Consider the following 27,139-nt stretch of genomic DNA (forward strand, 5'->3'; position numbering starts at 1 on the left):
TTCACTGGTTAAATTGACTGTTTTTATTAATTTACAATTAAATAGGTTTCAGTTAACACAAGAACATAGAGATTACATCACAATTGCACTGTTATAAAGTTAAAAGGCCTTTGTGTTTCATTACCAGGTAAAAATTTGGGGGCTAGGTGTCTCACAGAGGATACTAAACAGCCACGGGCCCTTTTATTTTGGTCTTATTAACAGAAATACTGCCTTAGTGAAATTATAAGCATAGGCCTCTTAATTAAGCTTCCTAGGAGTCTGAACTTTTACTTTCAATACCAAATAGTATCTGGAACACATGCTCACTTTTGTGTTTTTTCAGAAATTCTAAGAATTGGCCCAGATTCATGTGATAGTCATTCCTTAATCCATAGTCACCATGGGCCTCAAGGAGTAATTCTTCAAAAGAATGGAAAAGGCGCAGATCCTCTCCATTTCCTTCGGTTTCGACACTTTCAGCATGCTTACAGGAAATGTGTTTCCAGTTGGGATACCTAATTGTGTGCCAGAATTCCTCACAGTGCTCTTTGAAGCCCTCCACACAGATTATACCCGGCTTTCCTGTCATGCAAAATCCAGTCACATCTAACCTTTTCCCAACATCCAAAATCTTTTTTCTTAGGTCCTGCTGATATATGTGGTGACTGTAGATCCACATTCGGAGGAATGTGTTCTTGACTGGCTTTGCTTGTGTAGATGGTTCGTAAACAAGCTTTCTGTTCAGGAAATAGGAGGCACTATTGTCCTGCAACCACTGGATTGCCGCACATACACAGAGCTCACCTGGATCAAAAGTCCCTATATAAGAAGTGAGACCTTTGTTGAGAAGTAGCTGCTGTTGTCTGTCAAGCTCAGACGACCGTCCAAATAGCTGCAATGCTGCATAGGGGTAGCTGTGAGGCATGGTTACTTGCAAATCAATTTTCACCTTAAAATGAAAATCAAATAGATTTAAGTACCATAAAAATCACCTAAGCTAGTTAATCAGTGGCAACAGCATGATTTTGATAAATATAACAGTATTGCTACTATTAAGTGTCAGCTATGGGCCAGAGACTGTACTGAGAATGTCACATACACTATTCCTTCCATTTATGCATTCATGCATTCCAATATTTATTGAACACCCACCATGTGTCAGGGACCCCATGCTAGGATAAAGAAGTAAAGAAGCTAGACACAATTTCTACTATTCATGAAGACTAGAGCCTAGTGAAGGAGACAGACATTAAACTAATAATTACACATCACAAGTACTTAATTTCAATGATGAAAAGAACAGGGATCCGCTGAAATGTGTAACCAGTGAGACAGAAGTCAGTCTGGGAACCAGGAGATCTTCGGTGAGGGAATGACAGCTGAAGGATGAGCAGGAAATCACTAGAGGAGGGGTTCTCAAAAGCCTAGTCCACTTGTTACCTATGCTATGCTCATGTTGCTGGAGACGATGGATCAGAAGATGAAGGTAAATTCATTTTTAGTATTTAGATTTCCTGTCTGTATTTGCTTTGTGTCATGGTACCACCAAAGAAACATTCATCCACTCAAGTCAGTTTTGCTAAAGGCAATACTTAGATTTATAAAAATCACGATACATGTACAAGACAGTACATACTACAATAGCTGGAATGGTAAAAAAATTGGTTGAGTGAACAGAATAATAATGGTAGTATGAGACTGCAAGATGTTTTTAATAAAAACCACTACACATATTTGTTAAAAAGATGTGCATGTTTATGTAAAATTCAAGATATTTATTGAAGACAATTTACAGGGCATCCCATATTTTACATATTTCACTTTCAAACAAGTAAAGGATATACGAATCTGGAATATTCTCTATTTGCTTCCTGGACAGAAATCTCACGTTCCAAGTGTTTCCACTAAAAACCGGGCACCCGGCAACAATGAAAACAACTCAGGGTACTTACCTTGGGCTCCTCAATCTGGAGGGTAATCACAAATTCGATTTTTGGCGGCAGCGCCTCCCTTGTGCCTTCCAAATATCGCTTTATATTCGTCAGGACATTTACATCTTCAAGTTTTACTTCTCCTTGGTTAGGAAACATAGAAAACAGCATTTCCATCTCTAGCAGCTGAAGCTGCAGGCATTCTTTCATTGAAGAAGACATGTTGCCTCGAAATCCACCTGCCAGGAAAACTGGAAAGGCCCAGGGGCACTAGGTTTATTAATTTCAGCGGTGTCCAGAGAAATTTCCCGAAGGTCCCTTTCCGTGGAAGCAGTTTTGCAGGAACGCTACGCACCGACAGCTAGGGGCACAAACCGGGACACTTAAACTCTTTCTTCGCTTTATCTCCCAACCCCCAAATTTAGTATGCACAATATCCCTCAAGACACCTCGTTAAAATTCAGATTCCCAGTCCGTTATCTCCCCACCCCCACCCCCGCTTCCGATTTAAATCCGGGAATCTGGACTTTCAACAGGTGTTCCAAATTATTCCGTTGCAGGTGGTTGGCAAACACCTGCAGATGCTCTGCAAGCCTGAATTCTGGGAAAGGCAAGGAGCCCAGCTTGCAATCCCACTAGGGTCTCGGGCTTGGGCGGAGCTGCGCCCTGTGGCGAGGGAAGCCCGCAGTCTGGCGAGGCTGTGGTCGCATCCCTTGGCTCCGGGGTCTTGAGGGCCCCGCCGCCCGCAACGCCAGTTGCGGCGCCTCGGCCCCAGCGCCAAGGACCCCTCCCGAGCGGGCCTTTACGGCTCAACCGGGAGCCACATCACCCCGGGATGGCATCCTGATAGCTCCGGACGATTTGGGTCCATCTGGCCTGTGTGTGGAGGGGCCCAGGCTAACGGGGAGTCTTACAGGTACATTAATAAAATGATGTTTAGTGCGAGCTGGTGCGGAGAGATGGGGTGTGAGTAGCTCGAGAAGGCTCCCGGAGTCAAAGTTTGGGGAGATGAACCTCGAGGATCTAGAAGGGGATGCGGGAAAAGGGGAGATGGCCGAGGCCACCTTGTCAGAGGCGCCAAACCAGGGTTGGTACCCCCGATCTGGGATCATTAGGAACCCTGGCTTCCCAGGAACGCAAGACTGCCACCCTCTGAGACCCAAATTTGGAGGCGGGGACTGCGTTTTTGCCGGTCGCAGTGCTCTGATGGCCCACGACCCTCGGCCCCAACCCCCGGGCCACCGCGGGGGGCCTCACCCTTCCCGGTCATTCAAAGGAAACAGCCCCAAGCCCTCTCAGAACCGGGATCCGCAGTTCCGCAGGCGCGAGCTGCGCATGATCCGCAAGGAGGCGAGGCGGGGCCAGCGGATCCTCCCCCCTCCGTGATTGGCTGGGGGGCGTGGCGATGGGCCGGAAGTCACGCAGCGCCACGTCTGCAGGTTCGGAGAGCTTCAGTCAGGTAGGAGGAGCCGCCGCGGGGTAGCTGCTCTGTGAGGTGCAGGTGAGGGGAAATCTCCGGCGGAGGTGAGTGGGGCCCTTAGGCTTGGCGATGGGAATGGGACTCTCCAGTCCGTAGGGGTTCGGCCTACCGATGGGCTGCGGGTAGGCTAGCGGGCAGGCTAGCGGACTGACCCACGGACCGCGCGCGGAACACACCCGCCCCTGCGCCTTCAGAGCGGGCCCGAGGGTCTCATGCTGGGTGTTCTGGTCCAGAGGCCTGGAGCGGGGGGTGGTGGCTCAGGGTTGAGAGCCGGGAAACGTGCGGCCGTTTGGGGGCTGGAAAGAAAGCGGAACAAGCAAGCGGTTGATAATTGAATGGAGGGAAGGGGGATGCTCTCAGCTTTTTTAGAGTGGTCACTGTTTGGGCTTGTAAGCTTTGAATAAAAGCGTTCGCCCACTCATTGAACGTAGGTTTAGGACCGAAAACGCTTTGAAGGGTGGAAGCATTTTTTCTTTTTTCTTTTTTAAAAGATTGTCTGGATTTAACACCACTGGTTTACGCCCTTATGAATAATCATGATATATTACCGAATGGTCAGTTTTTAACAAAGTGTATTCATGCTTGTGAAAGAGATTTGATCACTTTGGACCAAACTAAATTAGCTTGCTGAATACCAGTTTTTTCTAGCTGGACAAAAGCAAAAATTTTTCACCATTTCCTTTAACTTTTGTTCATTGAAGCAATGAAAGAAAATGAAGAAAACAAGATACGACTGCTGCTCATCTCTGGGCTAATTGGGAATGGGACTGACCCAAGAATTGAATAAACAGTACATACAACTGAGGTTGGAAACCCCAAGTTCCACTTAAAATTGGAGTATCCCAGAGAAGGAAGTACTAGTGGGCTAGGGGCCAGTTAAAGGTAAAAAGATGTTACTTTCAGAGCTTAATTTAGAAGGGTGTCCTGATCCTCCCTTATGAAAATAGAAAAATCCACTGCAAGATATATTAGGAGGTCTGGGCGGTCTTAGGAGGCTGTTGTCCTTTGCTTTTCCTTTGGGTGTATGTCTCTGTGGTCTGGGAGGAATAACAAAAGAACCACCAGATTTCCCAGATATTTTGGATATGTAGTCCCAGTCCATCTGACAGTATGACCGTAGGCCCCAGTCTGTCACCAGCTACCCATGTAAATTTAGGTTATTTAACTGAGGCCCAAGCTTAAGTTTTTCCATTTGTGAAATGAGGTAATCTTTGATTGTGTAGCAGTCTGTGAATCTATGTGTGGAATCTTCATTTTAGTTGAGAGTGGACCATTTTAAGTTCACCCTGTGTTCAGGAATAGCCCTGGAGCCAAAATGAGAGATGAGTTGGGGTAATCTGCCATCTGCCCTGGAGTGGATGATGCAAGTTGGGCAGGATCTTGTAGGTAATGCCTACCACCAGGACTTATTGTACCATTCTTTTCTTTTCTTTTTTTTTTTTTTTAAAGATTTTATTTATTTATTTGACAGAGAGAGACACAGCGAGAGAGGGAACACAGCAGGGGGAGTGGGAGAAGGAGAAGGCTTCCTGCCGAGCAGGGAGCCCGATGCGGGGCTCGATCCCAGGGCTCTGGGATCATGACCTGAGCCGAAGGCAGATGCTTAACGACTGAGCCACCCAGGCGCCCCTGTACCATTCTTTTCTTTCTCAAACATTCTTTGTTGGGGTTCAGAACGAGGCAGACCTGTTAGTTTAAGGTGGCAGTTTTTGAAGCAAATGGTCCTTGAAAGATTTCTTATGCTTGAAAAATATTCCTTAATTTTGTAGACATGGATTTAGATGCTATTAGAGAATACTCAGCATTACATGCCAAACCCAATGGACTCGTTCTTCAATATGGGACCGCTGGCTTTCGAACGAAAGCAGAACATCTTGATCATGTCATGTTTCGCATGGGATTATTAGCTGTCCTGAGGTCAAAACAGACAAAGTCTACAATAGGAGTCATGGTAACGGCATCACATAATCCTGAGGTAATGCCTTTAGTGCTCTTATAAAGCAAACCTTTATTTACAAGAACACATCTTAGTGTTTGAGCAGTTTGACCCCAAGTACAAATTCTAATTCTAGGAATGTGCCTACTCGGTATGTGCCTTTGGATTTGAAATGGCTTTTTCTTAAAGATTAATTTATTTTAGAGAGAGACAGTGCATGCGAGGGAAGGGGCAGAGGGAGAGGGAGAATCCCAAGCAGACTGATCACTGAATGTGGAGCCAGACACCAGGCTGGATCCCACAAGCCTGAGACTACACACAACCCGAGCTGAAATCAAGAGTCAGACACTTAACTGACTGAGCCACCCAGGTGCCCCTGAAATGGCTTTTTCTTGATGAGTGGTCATTTAGCTCATGACTGTAGAGGGTGTGGAGAGAATGAAATTGAGAGTCATTTCTTGGACTGTGTCCATATTAGAGAAATAACAGAATGTCCTTCCAAGTTAGTTGTATTGAGACAGAATAAGTAACAAAAAGTATTACTTGTGTTAATTTGGTAGAGATTAGAGAGATTGGAGCCAAGGTGGGGAGAAGGGCAAACATTTGAAAAGATTTAGTGCATTTTGAAAATTTTTTAGACTGGTTTTCTTTTCTTTTTTCTTTTAAAGATTTTATTCATTTGAGAGAGAGAGAGAGAGAGAGCACACAAGCGAGAGAGCACAAGCAGGGGGAGCAGCAGAGGGAGAGGGAGAAACAGACTCCACACTGAGCAGGGAGCCCGATGTGGGCCTTGATCTCAGGACCCTGAGATCGTGACCTGAGCCGAAGGCAGCCACTTAACTGCTGAACCACCCAGGCACCCCTAGACCTGTTTTCTGTAGTTAGGGAATATTAGGGAAGAGTTTCCTGTTCTGAATGAACAGCCAAACAGGTGGCTCCACGTATACAAAAGTGAACTTTGGGCAGATTATTGATGAGGCCTGATGATTCTAGTGTTTTGAGAGTTACTTCTTTTTTTTAAAGATATATTTATTTATTTTAGAGCGAGAGAGTGTGTGAGCCAGGGAGAGGCAGAGAGAGAGGGAGAGAGACTCTCAGGCAGACTCCCTGCTGAGCGCAGGGCCTGATGTGGGGCTTGATCCTGATCCTGTGACCCTGACATCATGACCTGAGCCAAAACCAAGAGTTGGACCCTCAACCAACTGAGCCACCCAGGCGCCCCCAATTTTTTTTAGCAAAGTATTCTTTTTGACACAGTTTAACTGTTTTATTATGTATTGCCTATAGCTCACGAATATGTGGTTTGAATAACATGCCTCTGTTTGATTGCAAGAGTGTGAGACTTTTGCCTTTGTAGCTAAATCAGCAGCAAGTTAAAGCTATGTAGGTCTGTGAAGGATTATAACCTCCTCTTCCCCCCACACAAGAGGGCATAGCTTGTCCAGCTTGTAAATGTGGATCATTATAAATGTGTAAGTGTCTGAATGTCTAAATCACCACAATTAATGACTTGTGGGCTGAAGCCTATATTTATTGCTAGTTCTAGAAGTACTTCTTAAAACAATACTGAACTGTTTCCTTCAGTTGACATTCACTCTGAACTACACTTTATTTCTTCCCCAAAATTTGAGCAGAACAGAATTGGGAGTCAGTTTTCAGCTTTTGTCACCCGCTGGTTGATATATTGGCCAGTATGTTCTTAAAGAGTCCAGAGTCATAGTGAGGAGGATCTCTCGGTGCCTTCATTCTTCTCCATTTGTGCCCTGGTCATGTAATTGATGGTGAATGCACAGACGACAGCCTTTTTAAAAAACTAGTGTAGCATAGTGGCTGGTGGGTTTAAGAGTCATGTAGACTTGATGTTTTAATACAGCACTGACACTGTATGAACATAAGCAGATTACTTGCTATGAATCTGTTTTTTTTCAAAGTAAGATTGGAATAAAAATAGGATTATTAGTAGGATTGATATTTGTTATGAGGATTTATATAAAACACCTAGTCCAGTACCTGGCATTCCATACGGTCACAGGTAAAGCCACTCAGCCATCAGTGTCTTTTTTAGGGGAAAACAGCTTGAGTTTACTTCCTCAACTCATCCTTGTGAATATGCACAGATGGCTTATTGTTCGCTTTTCTTTTAAGGAAGACAATGGGGTAAAGTTGGTTGATCCTTTGGGTGAAATGTTGGCACCATCCTGGGAGGAACATGCTACCTGTTTGGCAAATGCTGAGGAACACGAGATGCCGAGAATGTTGATGGACATCAGTGTGAAAGCAGCCGTGAATCTGCAACAAGATGCCTTCGTAGTGATTGGTAGAGATACCAGGTGACCATCAGAGTTACTGGTGAAAGCAGCTTTGGGAACTGGATCTAAACGATTGCATTAGTTTTAGTACCCATGATAAATTGAAAAAATTAAGTGGAACTAAGAGGCTCCTCCACCTACCTGGCCTTTTTATTTTTGATAGGATGGAGGAGGTAATCCGCTCCTGCATCTTAGGTTTTGGAGTCCGAACCCCAACTCTAACACTGTATGACTGGGTAGATTACTTAACCTTTGGAGCTTCCATATGCCCATCTATAAAATGTTGATATTAAAGCCCAACTCAGGGCTTTTGTGAGGGTTACATGAGATAATGTATGCAAAATACCTGTTTCCTGACCCGAGAGAAGTACTTAACATATGTCTCCCACCCCTTTACTTCTGTAGATTTACTGTTTTCTTCTATAAAGTAAGAACATGTGATTGTAATTCAATATTTATAGAGATTTACCTCATAATCTACATTATTGTTGGTTCATATATTTATATTATTTTCCCATGCTGGAGTTCACTGGAAAACATTAACAATATATTATTTCACATACAGTAATTCCCCCTGCCCCTTATCTGCAGGGGATACATTCCAAGACCCCCAGTGGATGCCTGAAACCATGGATAGTACTGAACTCTCTATATACCATATTTTTCTCTATACATACATAATTATGATAAAGATTAATTTTTAAAGATTTTACTTATTTATTTGAGAGAGAGAGCACGAATGGGGGGAGGAGCAGGGGGCAGGGAGAGACTGAAGCCCAGGCAGACTCTGCGCCCAGCGCTGAGCCTAAGGTGGGGCTTGATCTCAGGACCCCGAGATCATGACCTGAGCCAAAATCAAGAGTCCAGATGCTTAACATTGACTGAGCCACCCAGGTGCCCCTATGATAAAGATTAATATATAAGTTAAACACAGTAGGAGATCAACAATAAATAATAATAAAGTGGAACAATTGTAACAACATACTATAATAAGGTTATGTGAATGTAGTCTCTCTCTCAAAATATCTTACTGTACTGTACTCCCCCTTCTCTTTCTTGTGATGATGTGAGATGATAAAATACCTGTGTGAGAGAGGATATGAGGTGAATGTAGGCATTGTGATGGAGTGGTAGGCTCCTGTTGACCTGACAGTATGTCAGAAGGTGGATCATCTGCTTCTGGACTACAGTTGACCTCAGGTAACTGAAACCATGGCCAGTGAAACCGTGGACAAGAGGGGGCTACTTGTCATATTTGGCAGCTTTTGCCTTCCTTTACAAAAAGATATTATTGTAAAATGTTAGATTAAAAGTGTACTTTGAAACAGAAGCATTCTCTTTACTGTAAGATTTCATTTTAGCCAGAGATTCTTTCTAAAGGAAATTTCTAGTCATAGTCTTAATGATAGGACATTAGGACAATGGTGTTTTATCCTTAATGTGTTACCAGAGAGACTTCTAAATACCATTGATTGTGGATTTATAAGTATCAGAAGTAGCCTAGTGACTTATGTTCTGAAACAAATTATTATCCTACAGTAAAGCCATCCCACATGTAATTGCCTCTTACCAATTAACTAGTTTAAATGATATAAAACATCATTTTCTACAAGGCAGTTATAATGATCTACTTTATTTTCAGATAGATAATTTGTTCTGACTTTTTCAAATGAAAAATAGGTTCTGTATCCTTGGTGGTTTAATACGAAGTGCTGCATTATGCAGAGTGTTTGCATCCAGTATTTATTGCTGCTGTTTTTAGGTAGTGTATATGTTGTTACAGTCGAACTTGACAAGGTTTGTGGGTATGGTGTAGTTAGTACATTTTTATATTTATTTTCTAAATTCATTTAAAAGCCAAACTCTTTCCAAGAAATGTATTGTGCAAGGCTGCTGGAAAATGCTTATACTCTACCTCTATTATCTCTGCAGAGTTTTCAGACTTTACAGGTTTCGGTTCAAATACAGTGAACCTATTATCCTGGAATTTGTAGCATTTACTTTCAGAACTAGCAACTCTTGGTTTCAGAATGGGATGTGTTATTTTCTTCCTTTTCTTTTCTAGGCCTAGCAGCAAGAAACTTTCACAGTCTGTAATAGATGGTGTGACTGTTTTAGAAGGTCAATTCCATGGTATGTAGCTATCCTGAGTTGTAAATTAAACTTTAAAAAACTTAAAAAACTTTTAAGAAAGTTGTAAAAATAGTGCCATTTATTTTAAAAGAGTTTGAAAGTACAGATAAAATAACTTTTTTTTAAAAATGAACGGGGCACCTGGGTGGCTCAGTCAGTTAAGCGTCAGACTCTTGTTTTCAGCTCAGGCCAGGATCTCATGGGTCCTGGGATAGAGCCGCTTACTGGGCTCCACACTCAGTGAGGAGTCTGTTTAAAGATTCTCTTCCTCTGCCCTTCCCCCCATTTGCATGAGCATGTGCTCTCTCTACCTCTTTCTCTCTCAAATAAATCTTTTTATTTTTTTAAGATTTTATTTATTTATTTGACAGAGAGAGACACAGAGAGGGAACACAAGCAGGGGGAGTGGGAGAGGGAGAAGCAGGCTTCCCGCTGAGCAGGGAGCCCAGTGCGGGGCTCGATCTAGGACCCTGGGATCATGACCTGAGCCGAAGGCAGATGCTTAACGACTGAGCCACCCAGGTGCCCCAAATAAATAAATCTTTAAAAAAAAATGAACTAGGTATAAAATACTAGCTTTTTAAATTTAAAAAGTTAAAAATTTTTTCTGGGTGTGCATATTTTGGTTTAGCTATAGGAGATTATATGTAAGAAATACTGATCTTAACTTTCTTTACTTTAGTAAGGCCAAATTTCCTGAAATAAAAACCTTTGAAGTTAACTTGAAGATGTTCATTCTGGGGAGCTTTTGTCAATATCATGTATTCCCAAATAGCTGATCACATGTGGAATCCGCTGTTACCTATCAAATAGTGGTGGAAAATATCTTTGGCCTGCTTATAATCTGATTTTAAGTTTTGACAGGTAGTTTTTCCTATTTTATCAGATGAAGAATTACATGACAGAAAATGGAGACTAGAATCCTCCTCTCACATCAGTCATGCCCCTTGTGAATGCAGTGACTCCATTTTGCTTGGAGGTGAATTTCCCTAGTATCTCCCTAGTTTCTCATTTTAAAGACTTCTTTAACCTCCTTTCCAGCTCCTCTGTGCTCATTCATCAGAGTTAATTTGGCCTCTTCCAGGAGCTTACTTCTCTGCTCTTCAACTCATTACTTAGCCCACTGCAGGCAAAGTCTCCGTCCTTGCCCCTTCGGTGAAGTGTCTCTCTCAACACTCACCTGAATTCTAATTGCCAAATCCAATGGCTGTTATAAAGTGGGGATTCTCAGCCTGGGGCCTAGGGCTCCCTGGGAAATGTGTGGTTAAGCTGCAGGGACCTGGTTGATCTCTTGGTAACAGTGTGCAGAGTGTTACCAACCAGCACACGCACTTTTCTAGGGAGAAGAGTTACTGCTTTCGTTAGATACTCAGAGGGATCTGTGACATAAAAATAACTTTCAGAATTTATATTTTGAAGTTTTTATTTCAGTTGCTGTCTTGATAGCTTTCACACTGTGACCTCTTCCTTTCTTTCTTGAAGCTTCTACTTCCTTGGCCACTCACTCTTATCGGTCTTCTGTGTGGGTTCACTCTCTTCATATGGGTGTTCCTTATTTCTCTCTTTGATTCTGCTTGATTTTTGAATGATCATCTTTACTGCCAAAGCTCCAGCTATGTATAGTTTAATTTTTTATTTATTAGTTCATCAAACTTTTTTTTTTTTTGAAAGATTTTATTTATTTATTTAACAGAAAGACACAGCGAGAGAGGGAACACAAGCAGGGGGAGCGGCAGGCAGAGGGAGAAGCAGGCTTCCGGCTGAGCAGGGAGCCCGATGCGGGGCTCGATCCCAGGACCCTGGGATCATGACCTGAGCCGAAGGCAGACGCTTAACGACTGAGCCACCCAGGCGCCCCCATCAAACATTTTTGACTGCCTTCTGATACACAACCCTCCAGGGAGTCTATTTCATGCCGCTCACAACTTAAAGTAAGAAACCCATTTTGTATCATGATGTGTGTATATGTACTTGTGTGTGTAAATGACACAAAAGTATCAGTAAATAATATCCACACTGCATGACGTGCATTCATCTGTTTTATTTAAAAAAAAAAAATGCAGAAATGCTGGTTGTGTCTTACTAAGTGGATTCCATGATCCCTGACGGGCTCAGGTCTGCAATTTGTAAGCACTAGTCTGAGAGGTCTCCATTTAGGTGATCTGCCCTTACTCCAGCTTCACCTGGCTTAAAACTATTGTTTATACTATCCTCAGAATGCTTCACCTTTTGCACTGTCATTCTAGCTCTAGAACCATCACTGTTCTAATGTTTTAATCTAGAAAAATATGAGAGTAATTTTTTTTTTTTGGACCTTTCCGTCATTTCTCTCTTCAGCTTAGTGTACTTGAGGAAATGAAAGGTTAATGTAGCCACAGCATAGGGAGAATGGGGGAAGCTAGTAGATAAGGTTAGGGAAATAAGCATGAGCCATATCATCCCGAGGTTGTAGTAAAGATTTGGGTTTTATTTCAAATGCACAGGAGCTCCATGGAAGGGTTTTATACATGGAAGTATGATCACATTTCCATTTTAAGTCAGTCACTCTGGGTTTTCAGTCTGACTTTTGTGTAGAGAGGAAGTTTGTAAGGAAAAGAGATGGTATAGCAGTTCATGCAAGAGTGATGATAGTGAGAGAAGCGGAGAAGTTTGAAATTAGTAGTGACTTCAAAGGATTTTGTGATACATGATGAGGCTAGAGCTGTGAAGAATGGCTTCTAGGTTTCTGCATTGATAGGTGGAACAGATGAGTAACTATATAATAGTTATTTTTTATTAAGTAAAAATTTATTGAGTAAATGTTTATTTGCTAATGTTGATATTAGTCACAAAATCCTTTTGTTCCGTCCTTGAGTAAGTCTTTTGGAATATTGTTTTCCTCTCCTTATACACCTCCATTAAACTAGGTTAGGTGCTGATCCACTTTGAGCTCCTCCCTCTCCTTCGATCCGATCCTTGTATCAGAGCCATGGTTGCCTTCATAACATACCATTTCCACTGGATACCTGCAGGGCTCAGTAGCTTAAATGACTTTTAACTCTTGTGCTTGACTTTGAAGACCTCTGATGGATTTAGTTACAGAATATTTATTGGATATTGGTCATCTCTGCTATTTCTCCTGTTTCTTGCTCTTGCTTTTGGTGCTTTTCTTGTGTGGTTTGCTATTTTTGACTATAAGCTGTTTATTTTTCTTGGGAAATTATTTGTGGGACATTTTTGAGGTTTATGGTGAAGGCCTATTTCTGTGGCAGAGTTTGGTTATTGCTTTTGCTGGGTGCCTGGGGGTGCTACCTGACGGGTGGAAGACAAGTTTCTTGATGGAGTTCTTCTGGACCCCTGTGGTTATGTGATTTGGGCTAGAAATCCAGGGGAGGCCTGTGCTTCCGGTGACAGCTCTTCAGGGATGGGTTATCTCCTGCTCTTCTTGATGTCAAGACAAATCTCCTAGGAGTGGGCACTTGGAGCTAATTCACTTCTGACTCAGCCTTGCACTGAAGAATAGTTCTTTGAGGCTTCAGCTTCATGAGGGGCTGGTCTTCTACTGGGTTTCCTTCCCATCTTAAGTCAGCAAGGACTTTTTTTGCACCAAAAGCAGTAGGTTAATTTCTGCTGTAGAGGAATGCCCTCAAAGCCAAACTGGCTTCCCAGAGCTCAAATTTTGGAGTTCTCTCTTCACAGAGGTTTTGGCCTTAGTCCTCTGTAACTTGTTGGCACAGCAATGCTTTTTTAAAAGTGATTTTTCTTTTATCTAGCATTTTTGGTTGTTTTCAGGAGTATGGTTCATCTGAATTAAATAGTTGGCAGTGTTGTTGGAAATAGAACTCAGTTATTATTTTTCTATATTCTCTTTTTATGTTACCTATCCATATTAAATGTGTGTTTTTTTCTAACACTACCAAACAATTAACTTAATTCTCTGACATTATCTACCTAGAGGTAGGGTCAGATCCCACAGGTAAAGGGCTCAGTGCCATGTCTCCTCCCCTCCCCCCATTTCAGAATCCAGTCACCTGAGCTTCTGACGACCCCCTCCTTGGTTTGATTAATGTGCTAAAGTGCTCACAGAACTCAGAGAAACATTTTACTTACCAGATTACTGGTTTATGATAAAGGGTAGAACTCAGGAGCAGCCAGCTGGAAGAGCTGCACAGGGCAAGGTATGCAGGAAGGGGCATGGAGCTCCCGTGCTCTCTGTCTGGGCAGCCACTCTCCCCAGTCTGCACACGTTTACCAACCCAAACCCCATCCTTTTGGGTTTTTATGGAGGCTTCATTACATAGGCACGATCAATTAAGTGATTGGCCATTGCTATTTGAACACAATCTCTAGTCCTTTTCTCTCCCTGGAGTGGCAGGGGGCCCAGGAATAAGAGAGGAGAGGTCTGAAAGTTTCAACTCTTTAATCACATGGTTGGTTTCCCTGGCAACCAACCTGGCCCTATCCTAGCGTGCTCTAAGAGCTTTCCTTGTCATCTCATTAGCATAACAAAAGACAATTCCTTGCTCTCATCGCTTAGAAATTCTAAGGGTTAGAAGCCCTGCCAGGAATGCAGACAAAGACCAAATCTCTATTTCTTATTATAACTCACAACATCATAATGTAACAGTTAGTTGTAATGATTTCAGTGGATATTTATGCATATTTCTGAATAGTTTGGAAGTTAGCATTTTAGTTTTCTGAGATGTCTTTTTTTTAAGGAAGATCTGTCAAATTCATATGGTATGAATCCATTTAAACTTTTTTGTTTATTAAGAAATGTGACAAATTGCTTTTTGTATGTCTCTGACAGATTACGGCTTGTTAACAACGCCCCAGCTACACTACATGGTGTACTGTCGAAATACCAGCGGCCAATATGGAAAGGCAACCATAGAAGGTTACTATGAGAAACTCTCTAAGGCCTTTATGGAGCTTACCAAACAGGTGAAAATCTCTTGAACATGGTTAGAGTTTAAGCAAATGAGTAACATCAGTTGAATAATTTGTCTTAATTAGATAGTTTTTCACTCCTTCTTTTTCCAAAAATGTGTATTTCCTTTTTCTTTCTAGGGCTCCACAAGGTTTGACCCTTGTATCTTGCTAAATATCTGTTGGCATTTACTTGGCAAGGCACGTAATACATTCTGAGATAATTGGGAGAGAAAACATGGGGTTCTTGTGGTTTCCTATTCATTCAGATGAATTTTCTCATAGGGTTAATGTTAGGTGCTATTGGCGTGATACTTGAAGTGTCTACTGCTGAGAAAGATTTTCTCCTGAGTAGATTAGCTTCTTAAACCTGGTTGAGATTTAGGGGGTATAATTAATTTGACCAACAGATATTGAATGCATGTTGTTAACCAAAACAAAGCCCTTGTTCTCATAGAATTTATATTCTGAAGGGAGGATGGGCCAGAGAGGAGACTGACAAGGAAAAACCCAGACATGCCCAGTGGTGTTATATGCTGTGAAGAGAATGACAGGCGTCATTCTGCTCATCCGTCTATATACTTATTCCCACATTTGAATGCCTGTCATGTAATATAGGCTGTAGTATTATTTTGAAGGGACCCTGCTTAACTGAGGCTAAATTTTGACAAAGCTCCATTTCCATAAGTTATTCAATCAGTGAAACTGTTCTAGTGTCAGTGTTCAAAAAAAAAAGTTTTTAAAGGTTTTTAAATTTTACTTTGGTTTTCTACAATTTTCACCTGAATGTGTGTACCCTTTTGTTTCCCAGGTTAAAATAGATGAGTTAACTGAAACAATGGAAGTTTACATATGCCTATATTTGCTTTATGCTTCACTCTCTTATAACTTGAAATTTTTCTTCCATGTGTGTTTTCCTTTTAAGGCTTTCTGCAGTGGAGATGAATATAGATCACTTAAGGTTGACTGTGCAAACGGCATAGGGGCCCTGAAGCTGAGAGAAATGGAACACTACATTTCCCAGGGTCTGGCAGTTCAGCTGTTTAATGATGGAACCAAAGGGAAACTCAACCATTTATGTGGGGCTGACTTTGTGAAAAGTCATCAGAAGCCTCCACAGGGTATGTAGAAAATTTGTTTTTAGAGCTCTTTGAAACCAATCTTATTTCCAGATAGAGTGGCCGAGTTGAGTCATGCAGCTAGTCCTGGCGCTGCTGCTTGAGACATCTGGGTGTCTCCTTACTTGTCAGTGCCATTTAGAACATGGTCTGCTCTCTGCCGTAAGTCACACGACTCCTACCGTGTGGGGGTGAGGGGAAGCAAAATCAGAAATTGGTGTTTTAGAGCTGTGAATCTCGAACTGTAGCGTGCATGAGAATCACCTGGAGGGCTTGTTAGCACAGATTCCTGGGTCTACTCTAGGGTTTCTGATTCTGTAGGTCTGGGGTAGGATTTAGGTATGATAAGAACTTGCATTTCTCAAGTACCCAGCCATGGTGCTGGTCTCCTGGGACCACACTTTGAGAATCATTGATCTAAAGGACAGCAATAGTAAGTAGCATTTTTCACCTTATCTGAATTAGACACACTATGGAAAGGGAATGCAACTCTGCTTAATTATAATTGTCTGCAAAAATCACTATTTTCTACAGTTGGTATATTAGGAGGAAAACTTCTATAGACTGTAGTTGTACTAAGAGGTGTTCTATATTTAACTGCATTACAGATACTAAATTATTAGCGGGTGGGCCATGCTTGGCTTGCAGATGTGTTTTGTTTGGTCTGCTTGTGTGTGTGTTTAATTGTCGCCATTTAAAAACTCCGTGATTTTACTTAAATATTAGAAACTCTGGCTTCTTTTTACCAAAATCAGAAAATGTCCCTTCTCACATGGCAGTAATCAGCTGCCGTGGAGTGGCTCCTGCCCACTTCAGACAGGACATGCATTCTGCAGAACTCCACAGACCTCATCCAGTCACCTCTCTCATTTATATGGTCCTGCCTCACTGTAGTAAGCATTTAAATTTTTAGTTGAATCAACCAGTTTGAACTCCTTTGTATTGAATTGCTTGTTTTGACCTTTACTGACAGTTTGGTTCTGTCCATGCACTAAATGTTGAGCTCTTCCTCTCCCTTGCTGTAGGCACTGGTAAGGAGAACAAAGGCAAGAGAAAGGTAGCTAAAATTAATCTCTTTACAACTTGTAGCCCACTAATACCTGAGACATGCAGAGTGTGACGTACCTCAAGGAACTTATGGCTGCCTTCATGTTGATGTTTATTAATAGAGACTAAAAGCAACCTTATCTTGACAATAACCAGACCTCCAAGGTCCTGTAAACCTCACTTTCAGCATGGAGAAATTCCTTAGAAACTTATCTCTAATCACTCCCCCTCTCAAACTTAAAAGTATATAATCAGTCACTCCTCACAATCACAGCGCGGCTCTTTCTGGTATGGGTCCTGTCCCCTGCTATAATAAAAGCACATTTTTGTACTTTAAAATGTCTCAAGAATTCTTTCTTGACTCGTGCACTGGCGGCCCCACATCCCAGAGCTACAGTATGAACAAAAGCATAGGCCCTCTCACTTTCCTGAAGCTTGTGTTATGCCCTGTAGTCAACCTTATGTTCACATTCCTCTCGGAAGTCTCATGTTGGATTTGTCCACCCGCTGCTGTCATGGCTAAGGAACAGCAGAATTTTCTAATAAGTTTGACATGACAATTGCTGAGGTTTTGATAGCTTTATGCAAATTACACAAGCCATATTTCTCTCACAGTTTATAATTCTTCGCTCTTAGTTACCAATGTTTCTTGTTACTGATGGTGTGAACAAATAAAAATCATTTCTATTAGAATTAAAGCACATACCCCATCTATTGCTGATTATTATTATTTTTTTAAAGATTTTATTTATTTGAGAGAGAGAGTGACAGAGATAGCGAAAGAGATCACAAGCGGGGAGGAGAGGGAGAAGCAGGCTCCCGCTGAGCAGGGAGCCCGATGCGGGGTTCGATCCCAGGACCCTGGGATCATGACCTGAACTGAAGGCAGACACTTAACCAACTGAGCCACCCAGGCGCCCCTATTGCTGATTACTTTTTATATGTAAAGGACGTCATAGTACTAGGTCAGTTGCATTCACAAATATCTGTAGCTTTCAAAAAACTATATGGGAACCTGTCTTGCCAAACCAACTGGCTTATAAAACAGATTTTATTTTAATATTACATCAAGTTTCAGCATAGAATTATTTTCCAGTTAGCTGTGAAAGAATTTACCCTGTAAAAACAACCAATAAACCTTTATACTATTTAAAGATTAAGACATTGGCTTTTATTTGGAAGGATAATTTTTTAAGTACCACAAGGCCAGTTATGATCATACTTTAGTGAAATATTTTTCCCGTGTAACTAATGTAAGAGAAAAAACTTTTATATGGAGGTTTATTCCCATTTCTGTGACTGAAATGCATTTTAAAATTCTGTCTGCTAGGAATGGAAATGAAGTCTAATGAAAGATGCTGTTCCTTTGATGGAGATGCAGACAGAATTGTTTATTACTACCTTGATGTAGATGGTCACTTTCATCTCATAGATGGAGACAAGATAGCAACACTAATTAGCAGTTTCCTTAAAGAGCTCCTGTTGGAGGTATGGTGGGGTGATTGACTGCCCTTTAAAACAACACTTACTGGTGACTAACAGGCATTTGAATGTCCCAGAGGCACTATTCTTACAGAGTTCCTTACCTTTGTGGCCAGAAAATACAAGAAGATACGGTAATTTTAGTCATTTCAACATGGGGCAGTTGGAACCTGAAGGTAGTACTCTTTTCTTCCTTATACTGGCAGAGTTTGTGATTTGAAGCTTTATGAAGTTTTGGTTTCTTCATAACTGACACTTTAATGAGAATTCCCATTATCAGTCCCAAAGCCTCAAGTTTAAACAGAAAATCTCATCCTCTGAGAGCTGTATTTACTGTGTTATAATATGCTTAATAATGTGAGAGGTGTATTCTGTTTTGCTCTTTTGGAAATCCTAGGCCAGCTATACATATAGAACGTAATGAGAAGTAATTATTATAATATTGGGAAAGATATACTTTGAGAATTCAGTTAAATACTTTTTAATGCTCAAAAGTAATTTAGCTTTTTTTTCTGGCATTCATGTAAATTTTCACTTTAGGCATTTACTGCATAAACTAAGACACAGCTGACCTGGGCGATGATTTTGTCATCCTTTAGAACTCTCATTATATGTTTGCTTTTGTAGTTAGTGTCATTACTTTTGATGGCCAGGCAATTATCATTATTTTTATCTAGATTGGAGAAAGTTTGAATATTGGTGTTGTACAAACTGCGTATGCAAATGGAAGTTCAACACGATATCTTGAAGAAGTTATGAAGGTATTGAACCATTTCAATTTTCTGGTAGCTTCTTAATATATTCTAAGATATTTCTGTGAGGAAAACAATGCCCTCATATAAGTGAATAGGTTGTAATACATGAAACTGAGCTGTTACCCATTTAAGGGTAAGTAGAAATCAAAAATAGGAAAAAAATATTGTCCCTGATGTGAAAAGAGAGATTCTCCCCCCTCCCTTTTTTTTAGAGCATTTCTTTTAGAAAACTTATAAATTCTTTCTCTGCCTTCTTTATAATGAATGTAAATCTTTTTAAAGGCTAAGCAAGTTTTATAGCTCGGGAATGTTTTCCATAAGGGTCTGGAGTCCCCTCATTGAAATGTGAACTTAAGGGAAGATAGCACCCCTGTCTCCCAGGCTCCTGAGAGTTTCTGTTAGTTAGAGCTTGGAGCCAGCCACTTATCTGCTTGTTATAGAGATATGAGAGGTTTTATTATTCTTTTGGTAAGGACTAAACACTGCCACCACAGTTATCAGGCACATTTAAGACAAAGTGTGTGACAAATGGTCCTCTGAAGTCTTCTTGAGAAGTGGGCCTATTCAGTAGGCATAGGGACTGTTGCTTTGGGGTTTCACAGTGGGGGAGACAGACTGGGCTCAACTCCTAATACAACAAGGAAAAGTGGAGATTTTGGAGCCAAGGAGCAAGGGTGGAGGGGGTTGGTAGATGGAAAATTACTGAGTAGTCATCAGGGGTCAGGGAGGATTCTGGCTAAATCTACCTGAACTCCTGAAGGCAGGCTGGGTGATTAGATATTACCTGGGAGATGGTACAGCGTGAGGACTTTGATCAGTTGTCGAAGGTAGGACATTCTTGCTGAGGTTGGACTCTGGGAGACGCGCCCATGGATAGGACCTGTTCAGGCTCACAGGGCAAGTTTGGTCTGAGGATGGAATCTGTTACTAGTTTTGTATCTTATTTTTTGCCCCAACATCCACCAGATGACTGACCATCCTCTATACCACATCACCTGCTCTGAGAGTGAGTTAGAGGGTCCATGGCCAAAATTAGATCTTTGTCTTTCTCTTTTTCTCACTAGCTAGTGTATTGTTTTCCAACTTTTGTGTATCCCTTTTCAGATTGCTGCATTTTACTAGTTTTTGTTGCCTTTTCATTCTTTTTTAAGCAAGAATGGCAAAGTCAAATTCTTGTAGAATAGGTGAGGTGAATAAGTACAGCAGGGGTGTAAGGACTAGGAACAGTGTCCACCAGGCCCACTGCTGTCTCCTTTAGTCAGATTCTTCAAGAGAAGCTGAAAATCTGAATTTTTACGTGAACCTCCTACTTTTTTAGTCTTGGCAATTGATGCAAAATTCCAAAGAAATAGGTAGGCAAAATAAAACACATCAGGAGGCTGCTAGTTTGTGACCTAAGTATAAGGTTGCAGTAAACACACTCGGCACTCCGTCTGGCCCAGTGGCCTGCTGTTCATGAGGATTATTCTCAGTACTTGGGTTATCGTTTTAGTATTTTCTCATGTTCTGTCTTAAAAATTTTTTGTAGGTAAGATACCCTGTTTAAGAAACTGAATACACCAGAAACTGTTAATCATCAACCCATTCTCCTAGGGGTGGATGAAGTATTTTGAGCTCTAGCCTTTCCTGAGGTCTTTTAAAACCAGTCAGATGCTGATCTGACTTGATCTTGGTCTCCTCTCTAGTTTTGCCGCTCTCAGTCTTAACCACTCTTCTCGTTCAGATCTCTCCAAGACTTGGGCTGCCCAGTGTTGCTAGTCTTACCACTATAACACTATAATATCTTAATGGGATTAGTCCTAGAAACCTCCTAACCAATCTCTTTGACCCTTCTAAAGCAGGGGATAGCAAACAGGGGCCTGTGAACCAAATCCAATCTGCCACGTGTTTATGGTTTTATTGGAACACAACCATGCTCATTTGTTGCCGTATCAGCTGTGGTTGCTTTTACACTAGTGGCAGAAGTGAGCCATTGTGATATGATCTCTGTCGTATGGTCTGTACAGCCTAAAATATTTATCATCTGGCCTTTTGTAGTAAAAGCTTGCAGACCCCTACTGTAAGCCATTCTCCACACTGTAGCTAACTGTGCTTTCTACAGTTAGATCATGTCACTCCCCCACTTGGAATCTTTCATTATCTCAGCAGGGGACTCTCTCTCTCTCTTTCTCTCTCTCTCTCTCTCTTGCTTTTTCCTTGGCTGTGGGCTTCTGTAGTGCCTTCTCTCCCCCATACTGATACCACTTTGTATTTTAATTGCTTGTCTTCCTCACTAGCTAGCTCCAGGAGGTTTGTTCCCTATTGTGTCCTTGGGAGAGTAGGTACATAATAAATATCTGCCCATTGAATAACTGCTGTTATGTTTCTTTAAATATATGTTATAGGTGCCTGTCTATTGTACTAAAACTGGTGTAAAACATTTGCACCACAAGGCTCAAGAGTTTGACATTGGAGTTTATTTTGAAGCAAATGGGCATGGCACGGTAAGTTCTTTTAATCAGGTACAACCGGCTTTAGCTGGACGTTTTGTAATGATGGGAGTTCTGTATCTGGATGGTAATAGGTTATAGCCCCCTTTGTTGAAATGATCGGTATGATGGTAGAATAAGATCATTCATTTGGTTAACGTACTGTATTCTTATGTGTTGTGAAACTGGTTGTCTTTTAGATTGATAATGATCTTTGAGTATGAAGAGATGATTCTCAGTTTCTTAAAAAAATATGCAGTTCTTTTTTTACAAGCAGATCATCTATATATTGTTTAAAATCTTTTCTTTGAACGGGCCACAGGTGGTACAAGGAAAGTTCAGTAGCTGTGGTGAAATTGAAGTGTTGGAATGCTTGAGAATTAAGTTATGAACAACTAGAAATGAATGTAATTAGCAATAAGCATATAAAATTTTTAGGGGGCTTTCTATAGGTAGAATGTTTAAAAAGTTTGAGATATAGTTCACATACCTTAAAATTCACCATTTTGAAGTATATTATGTGGCTTTCAGTACATTCATAAGGTTGATTTTTTTTTTTAAAACATTTTTATATCTCACCTCATTTCATAAATGGATTGGAGGTGGCCAACAGAAAATATTAACTAGGTCAGATTATTTTCCTCATTAATTCCGAGCTGGCTTCTAGAGGCCTTGAACGCAAGAAAAATAAGTTCTTAGGAAATGCAGTTAAAATATAACTTCAGTAATCTAATTAATGCAGAGATTGATAAATGATTTTGAAGGGCAGATAGTAAATATTAGTCTTTGGGCCGTAAGGTCGCTGTTGCTGGTGTAGGGTGAGTGAGTGGGTATGGCCGTGTTCCGGCAAAAACTGACCAGTGTATTTTAGTTTACCAACAAACATCTATTTCATCAAGTGCTGACTGTAGTATTGAGCCTTGGAAGGCACTAAAATCATGGGCAAAGAATTTTAAAATGACAGGAATCCTGAGGAATATGATGTATATAATATCCATGGTACTATTTGCCATAATGTGGTAACTACAATGAACCTCTTTCTACTTTTACCTAGCTTATATCCTTAAAATTTTTAGGGTAAGAAAACTGCACTGCTTATGTTGAATTATATATTCTTCCAAGTAAAATGGACACAGATAGGCTTCAAGAATCTGGTTGCACAGGACAGATGGAGCTGGCCGAGGGGCAGACATAATGAATTCATCATGTACTTTGCCTCTGCCAGGGTGGTACTTTCTTTGTAATCTTAGCTCTTTAAATTTTGATAACCAGTTTCATAATTTATAAATGAATCCTTCCTCCCCCCATAATATCTTTTGGGTTCTGATTTGATCTTGTTAATTTCATTCATTCGAAGGCTGCTATTATCTTTCCCCTCAGTTTTTCCAGATTCATTGTGAGTTTCAAAAGTGGTTTAGCTAGGATGCCTGGGGCATGGACAGTGGTTTGTGACTTTGTGTTTTATGCTTTCATTACAGGTACTGTTCAGTAAAGCTGCTGAAACAAAGATAAAACTAGCAAAAGAATTAGAAGATAAGAAAAGGGAAGCTGCTAAGATGCTTGAAAATGTCATTGACTTGTTTAACCAGGTCAGAGCTGGTGGGGTGGCAGGCTCTTGGTTACTCTTACGTTATTCAGAAGGTAGAATAGTATGTGGGGGGAAAGGGGAGAGGGAGAAGCGACTCCCAGGGAGCAGGGAGCCCGATCCCAGGACCCTGAGATCATGACCTGAGCCGAAGTCAGATGCTTAACCGACTGAGCCACCCAGGCGCGCCTGAATAAAACATTAAAGTAGAAAAGTCCTGGCAGCCTCCTTGCCACAGTGGTATGTATATACAGTTGAGATTTACACTGAAATGCAGTGATAGAACATTGATTTGCTTCCTTTGCCCTACGTTTTATGATGAAAATTTTTAAGTATAATGAGTTGCTTCCACCTAGAGGCAAGATTCAGCTATTGAGTCTATATATATATGTGTTGCATCGTTGAGATTGGGAGTCTACAATATGGCAATGGAAGAGCAAGCAAAGAGTGGGACCAGAAAAAGCGATGGAACTAATATTTGAGTATCTTGCACATACGAGGCACTTGACATACCTCGTTGTGTAATCCTTGTAATACCATAGGGAGGGGGGTTATTATAATTCCCATTTCATAAATGAAAAAACAAAGGGCTCGGAGCTACTAAGTGAAGAGTATGGATCTAACTTCAGGTGTGTCTTACACCACTTCACCATGCATGATGCCTTCCATTTTCATGGTAATAAAATCTCAAAAGGGATCTAGTTATAAAGGAAAATTTGAATCATAGAATGTTAATGCTGGAACCTTAGAGTTAGCCAGTCCTACATATGTAATGAGGAAGATTAGAGGCAAGTTTCAGTGTTAATTTATGGTCTTCCATTCCCTTTTTCTCTCTCCATCTACTCCAGTTTAATAATCCCGTGTGGGGCCGGGAGGAAGCACAGGATACTGTGATTGGTTTTCTAAGACAGCATTCTTATCCAAGCTTTGCTGGCGTTAAAGTACTTTCTTCCATCGTGTCCTGTAGGCAGCTGGGGATGCTATTTCGGACATGCTGGTGATTGAGGCGATCTTGATTCTGAAGGGCCTGACTGTACAGCAGTGGGATGCTCTGTATACGGATCTCCCAAACAGGCAGCTCAAAGTTAAGGTGGGAGTGAGACTTTAAAATGTATTATCTCCAATCTCTATATGAAAGTAGTTCCTTTGTGTCATATTTCATTATGTACATATATCGCATAGAAAATGCCTTATATCATCTGTGTTTTGTCACATCTTAAAAATTATGGCATAGTTAACCATTCAATTGTTTGAGAAGTATTCACTTTACAAACTTTAAAGAAAAGGTGATACATATTATTATTTATAATGAAGATTTTTATTATGGAAAATTTAAAACACAGAAGTGTGGGGAGAACAAAAACGTGCTCAGCTTCAACAGATTTCAACTATTGTCCTTCACCATTCTCCATATCCCCCATGTAATTTTGAAGCAATCCTGATAGCCTATCATTTCGAGTGAAAATATTTCCTTTGCATGATTCTTGGTTCATACAGTACTTTCCTGGGGCTAGATGCTGCAAAGTAGGAGAGAATTTTTTTTAAAGGCATTTCATATAAATGTTAATTGGTATCTATACAGATGTACGCCATTGTACGGAAAGATAATTAGAGGTAGTAAGGCCCAAGTTCACACAAATGGCTACTGATTGTTCAGATTAGTTTTTGGCATATTTAGGCAATTTTTATCATGACCCTCTTAGATAACTGCCACTTTCCACTTTATAGAAATACTTAGGGTTATTTGATCAGTGACTTAAGGCCTACAGTACTTACTGGCCATTATTTTAGTGGTAACTATAAGACTGTGGAAATGGTATCTCTTTTTTGCTTGAGGTAATTCTTTAGATATTGAAGAAAGAAGCTGTATAACTGAAATTAACCTTCATTTTGTCAGAAATAAAAATCGTAAAAATTTTTTTTTAAAGATTTTAGAGTGCGAGCTCGTGAGTGGGTGGAGAGAGAGAATCTCAAGCCAACTCCACGCAGAGCGTGACGTGGGGCTGGATCTCACAACCCTGAGATCATGACCTGAGCTGAGACCAAGAGTCACAGGTGCCCCATAAAATCTTAATGCAGTTGCATTCTGTGCTTATTCTGGTTACCTTACTGTCTGACAGTGTTGCACTTGGGGGTACAATAAGCTGAAATGGCCACAGTCTTTTGGTAGGAATTGTGTTGAAGAGGTCAGGCTTCTGAAAGGAAGTGTAATAGTGACAAATACAAAATGTTTTGCATAGGTTGCAGACAGGCAAGTTATTAGCACCACTGATGCTGAAAGACAAGTAGTTACACCTCCGGGACTACAGGAGGCCATCAATGACCTGGTGAAGAAGTACAAGCTTTCCCGAGCTTTTGTCCGGCCTTCTGGTACGGAAGATATAGTCCGAGTATATGCAGAAGCGGACTCGCAGGTAAGCTGGGGCAGTGCTATTGAAAAAATGTGCAGTGAGAGTCTGACAACATGGGTAGTGGGGGTGGTGGCAGGAGAGAAAAACTATTTTAATAGTGTTGCAGTCTCACTGATAATTAAGGGTTTAATGTCTGAGATTTGTTTATGCAGATTTTTAGGTTCATATTAATACTACAAAATTATTTTCATCAGTAGTTGAACAAAATTAGATGCACTTAGTTTATTTCCCCAAATATTTTTCTTTTGATTTACTCCAGACTTCCTGAAACTACCCTATTTCTAGCTATGGCATGAATAACTAATAGAGACTTGGTTTGCCTTATGTGGCCTGAAGTGGATTATCCTTTTTTCCCCTCCTTTAAAAACATAATCCTGCTGCTTTATGAAAACAACCAGCTTTGAGATCCGTGTTTAAATTAACCGGTACCATCAGCCATGCTGATTGAAATTCATCTTTGTCTCTGGACTTTGAGAGAGAGACAGTGTGTACAAGTCGGGGGGGGGAGGAGCAGAGGGTGAGGGACAAGCAGATTCCACACAGAGCTGGATGTGGGGCTCGATCATCAGGACCCCAAGATCATGACCTGAGTGGAAACCAAGAGTCCAATGTTCAACTGACTGAGCCACCCAGGCACCCCTTTATCTCTGGACAAGACCTCATGGTCTGGATTTTTAAAATTTGCCCTCTTCACACACCGTCATCTTAAACCCTTGATAACAGGAAGTCAGAAGGAGGCATTTTATAAGGGAGCAGGTAGCTTTTTGGCAGAAGCTTAGGCCGTCCCAGAATATAGTGAATAAAAATCCCTGGTGGATGGGGAGAGGCCATCTGGGACCTGAACGGCTACTTACTCTTAGGCCAGTTGTGGCCTTGCTTTTAAAGGAGTAGGTTTTATTGAATTATTCAGAGTTTGGGAATAATCAAATTAGATTGTAAAAATCAGTTAAGGACTCACCTGCCTTAAATAAATGGAAAACTCAAATTCTTCTCAGAGTCTTGGAATTTGTTACTGAAAGATTCAAAAAAAGAAAATTTTTCATTTGAATATGTTAGTGAAACAAAATCAAGAAGATCCTTCCCCTTCCCTCAGAGTTGATGCTAGTTCTCATCTAATCTCCTTTCATGTAATTTGCAGGAAAATGCGGATAGCCTCGCACATGCAGTGAGCCTGGCAGTATTTCAGCTGGCTGGAGGAGTTGGAGAAACACCCCAACCAGGTTTCTGAAGACAATTTTTTATGTTCATGAGAAACTGGATTTTTAAAAAGTTTTTTTACAAAATAGTACTGCCATTATGGTGACAGGTTCAAACACATTTATAATCAAAACGTTTACAGTGCATCTTACTAGACTGCTTCTAGAACAGATTGTTTTTCTTAAACACTACCATAAGTAATTGTTTAGAAGTAGGTAAGCCTTATTCTTGTTAAATTTAGTTTTTAAAAAGCGAAACTTACCGAATTTCAGTCTCACTAATGTAAAGTACCTGGGCTTCGCTATGTGATTCAGTCATTAACTTTCTAATACATGCAGGGAAAATTCATGAGGGCTGCTGGAAAAGTAAACCTTATTATCAGCTCCTTGGAGTGTCT

At 40.9% G+C, this 27,139-nt stretch overlaps 2 protein-coding genes across 5 annotated transcripts; one reads left to right on the plus strand and one right to left on the minus strand.

Moving 5' to 3' along the window:
* RWDD2A (RWD domain containing 2A) lies at nt 1–3,271 on the minus strand. 2 transcript variants are annotated; one of them, XM_036101030.2, is made up of 3 exons: nt 3,171–3,271; nt 1,935–2,274; nt 1–931 (listed from the first exon to the last, which is right to left on the minus strand). In XM_036101030.2, the coding sequence occupies exons 2-3, from the start codon at nt 2,133–2,135 to the stop codon at nt 254–256; spliced, it is 879 nt and encodes a 292-aa protein (XP_035956923.1). In that variant the 5' UTR covers nt 2,136–2,274; nt 3,171–3,271; the 3' UTR covers nt 1–253. The 2 variants fall into 2 exon arrangements, with proteins under 2 accessions (XP_035956923.1, XP_035956922.1); XM_036101029.2 differs by having other exon boundaries at nt 1,935–2,164; nt 3,171–3,270.
* A 50-nt stretch (nt 3,272–3,321) lies between these two features.
* Nucleotides 3,322–27,125, plus strand: PGM3 (phosphoglucomutase 3). Of its 3 annotated transcripts, none has more exons than XM_078055040.1 (13): nt 3,322–3,437; nt 5,163–5,368; nt 7,475–7,659; nt 9,704–9,771; nt 14,561–14,694; nt 15,605–15,800; nt 18,175–18,332; nt 19,004–19,087; nt 21,466–21,564; nt 23,028–23,138; nt 24,102–24,224; nt 25,063–25,189; nt 25,375–25,506. In XM_078055040.1, the coding sequence occupies exons 2-12, from the start codon at nt 5,165–5,167 to the stop codon at nt 25,162–25,164; spliced, it is 1,464 nt and encodes a 487-aa protein (XP_077911166.1). In that variant the 5' UTR covers nt 3,322–3,437; nt 5,163–5,164; the 3' UTR covers nt 25,165–25,189; nt 25,375–25,506. The 3 variants fall into 3 exon arrangements, with proteins under 3 accessions (XP_077911166.1, XP_035956917.1, XP_035956919.1); XM_036101024.2 differs by lacking the exon at nt 25,063–25,189 and adding an exon at nt 26,684–27,125 and having other exon boundaries at nt 3,328–3,437; nt 25,375–25,548; XM_036101026.2 differs by lacking the exon at nt 25,063–25,189 and adding an exon at nt 26,684–27,125 and having other exon boundaries at nt 3,352–3,372; nt 25,375–25,548.
* The last annotated feature ends 14 nt before the right edge of the window (nt 27,126–27,139 follow it).

Source organism: Halichoerus grypus, chromosome 9, assembly GCF_964656455.1.
Source record: "Halichoerus grypus chromosome 9, mHalGry1.hap1.1, whole genome shotgun sequence".
NCBI classification, from domain to species: domain Eukaryota; kingdom Metazoa; phylum Chordata; class Mammalia; order Carnivora; family Phocidae; genus Halichoerus; species Halichoerus grypus.

Bases quoted from the DNA above. Each gene is read 5' to 3' on its own strand.
- RWDD2A (XM_036101029.2), bottom strand. The intron at 932-1,934 runs GTAAGTACCCTG...TTTCATTTTAAG, and splicing joins TCCAGATTGAGGAGCCCAAG to GTGAAAATTGATTTGCAAGT.
- PGM3 (XM_036101024.2), top strand. From the start codon at position 5,165: ATGGATTTAGATGCTATTAGAGAATACTCAGCATTACATGCCAAACCC. The intron at 5,369-7,474 runs GTAATGCCTTTA...TTTTCTTTTAAG, and splicing joins CGGCATCACATAATCCTGAG to GAAGACAATGGGGTAAAGTT. The intron at 24,225-25,374 runs GTGGGAGTGAGA...TGTTTTGCATAG, and splicing joins ACAGGCAGCTCAAAGTTAAG to GTTGCAGACAGGCAAGTTAT.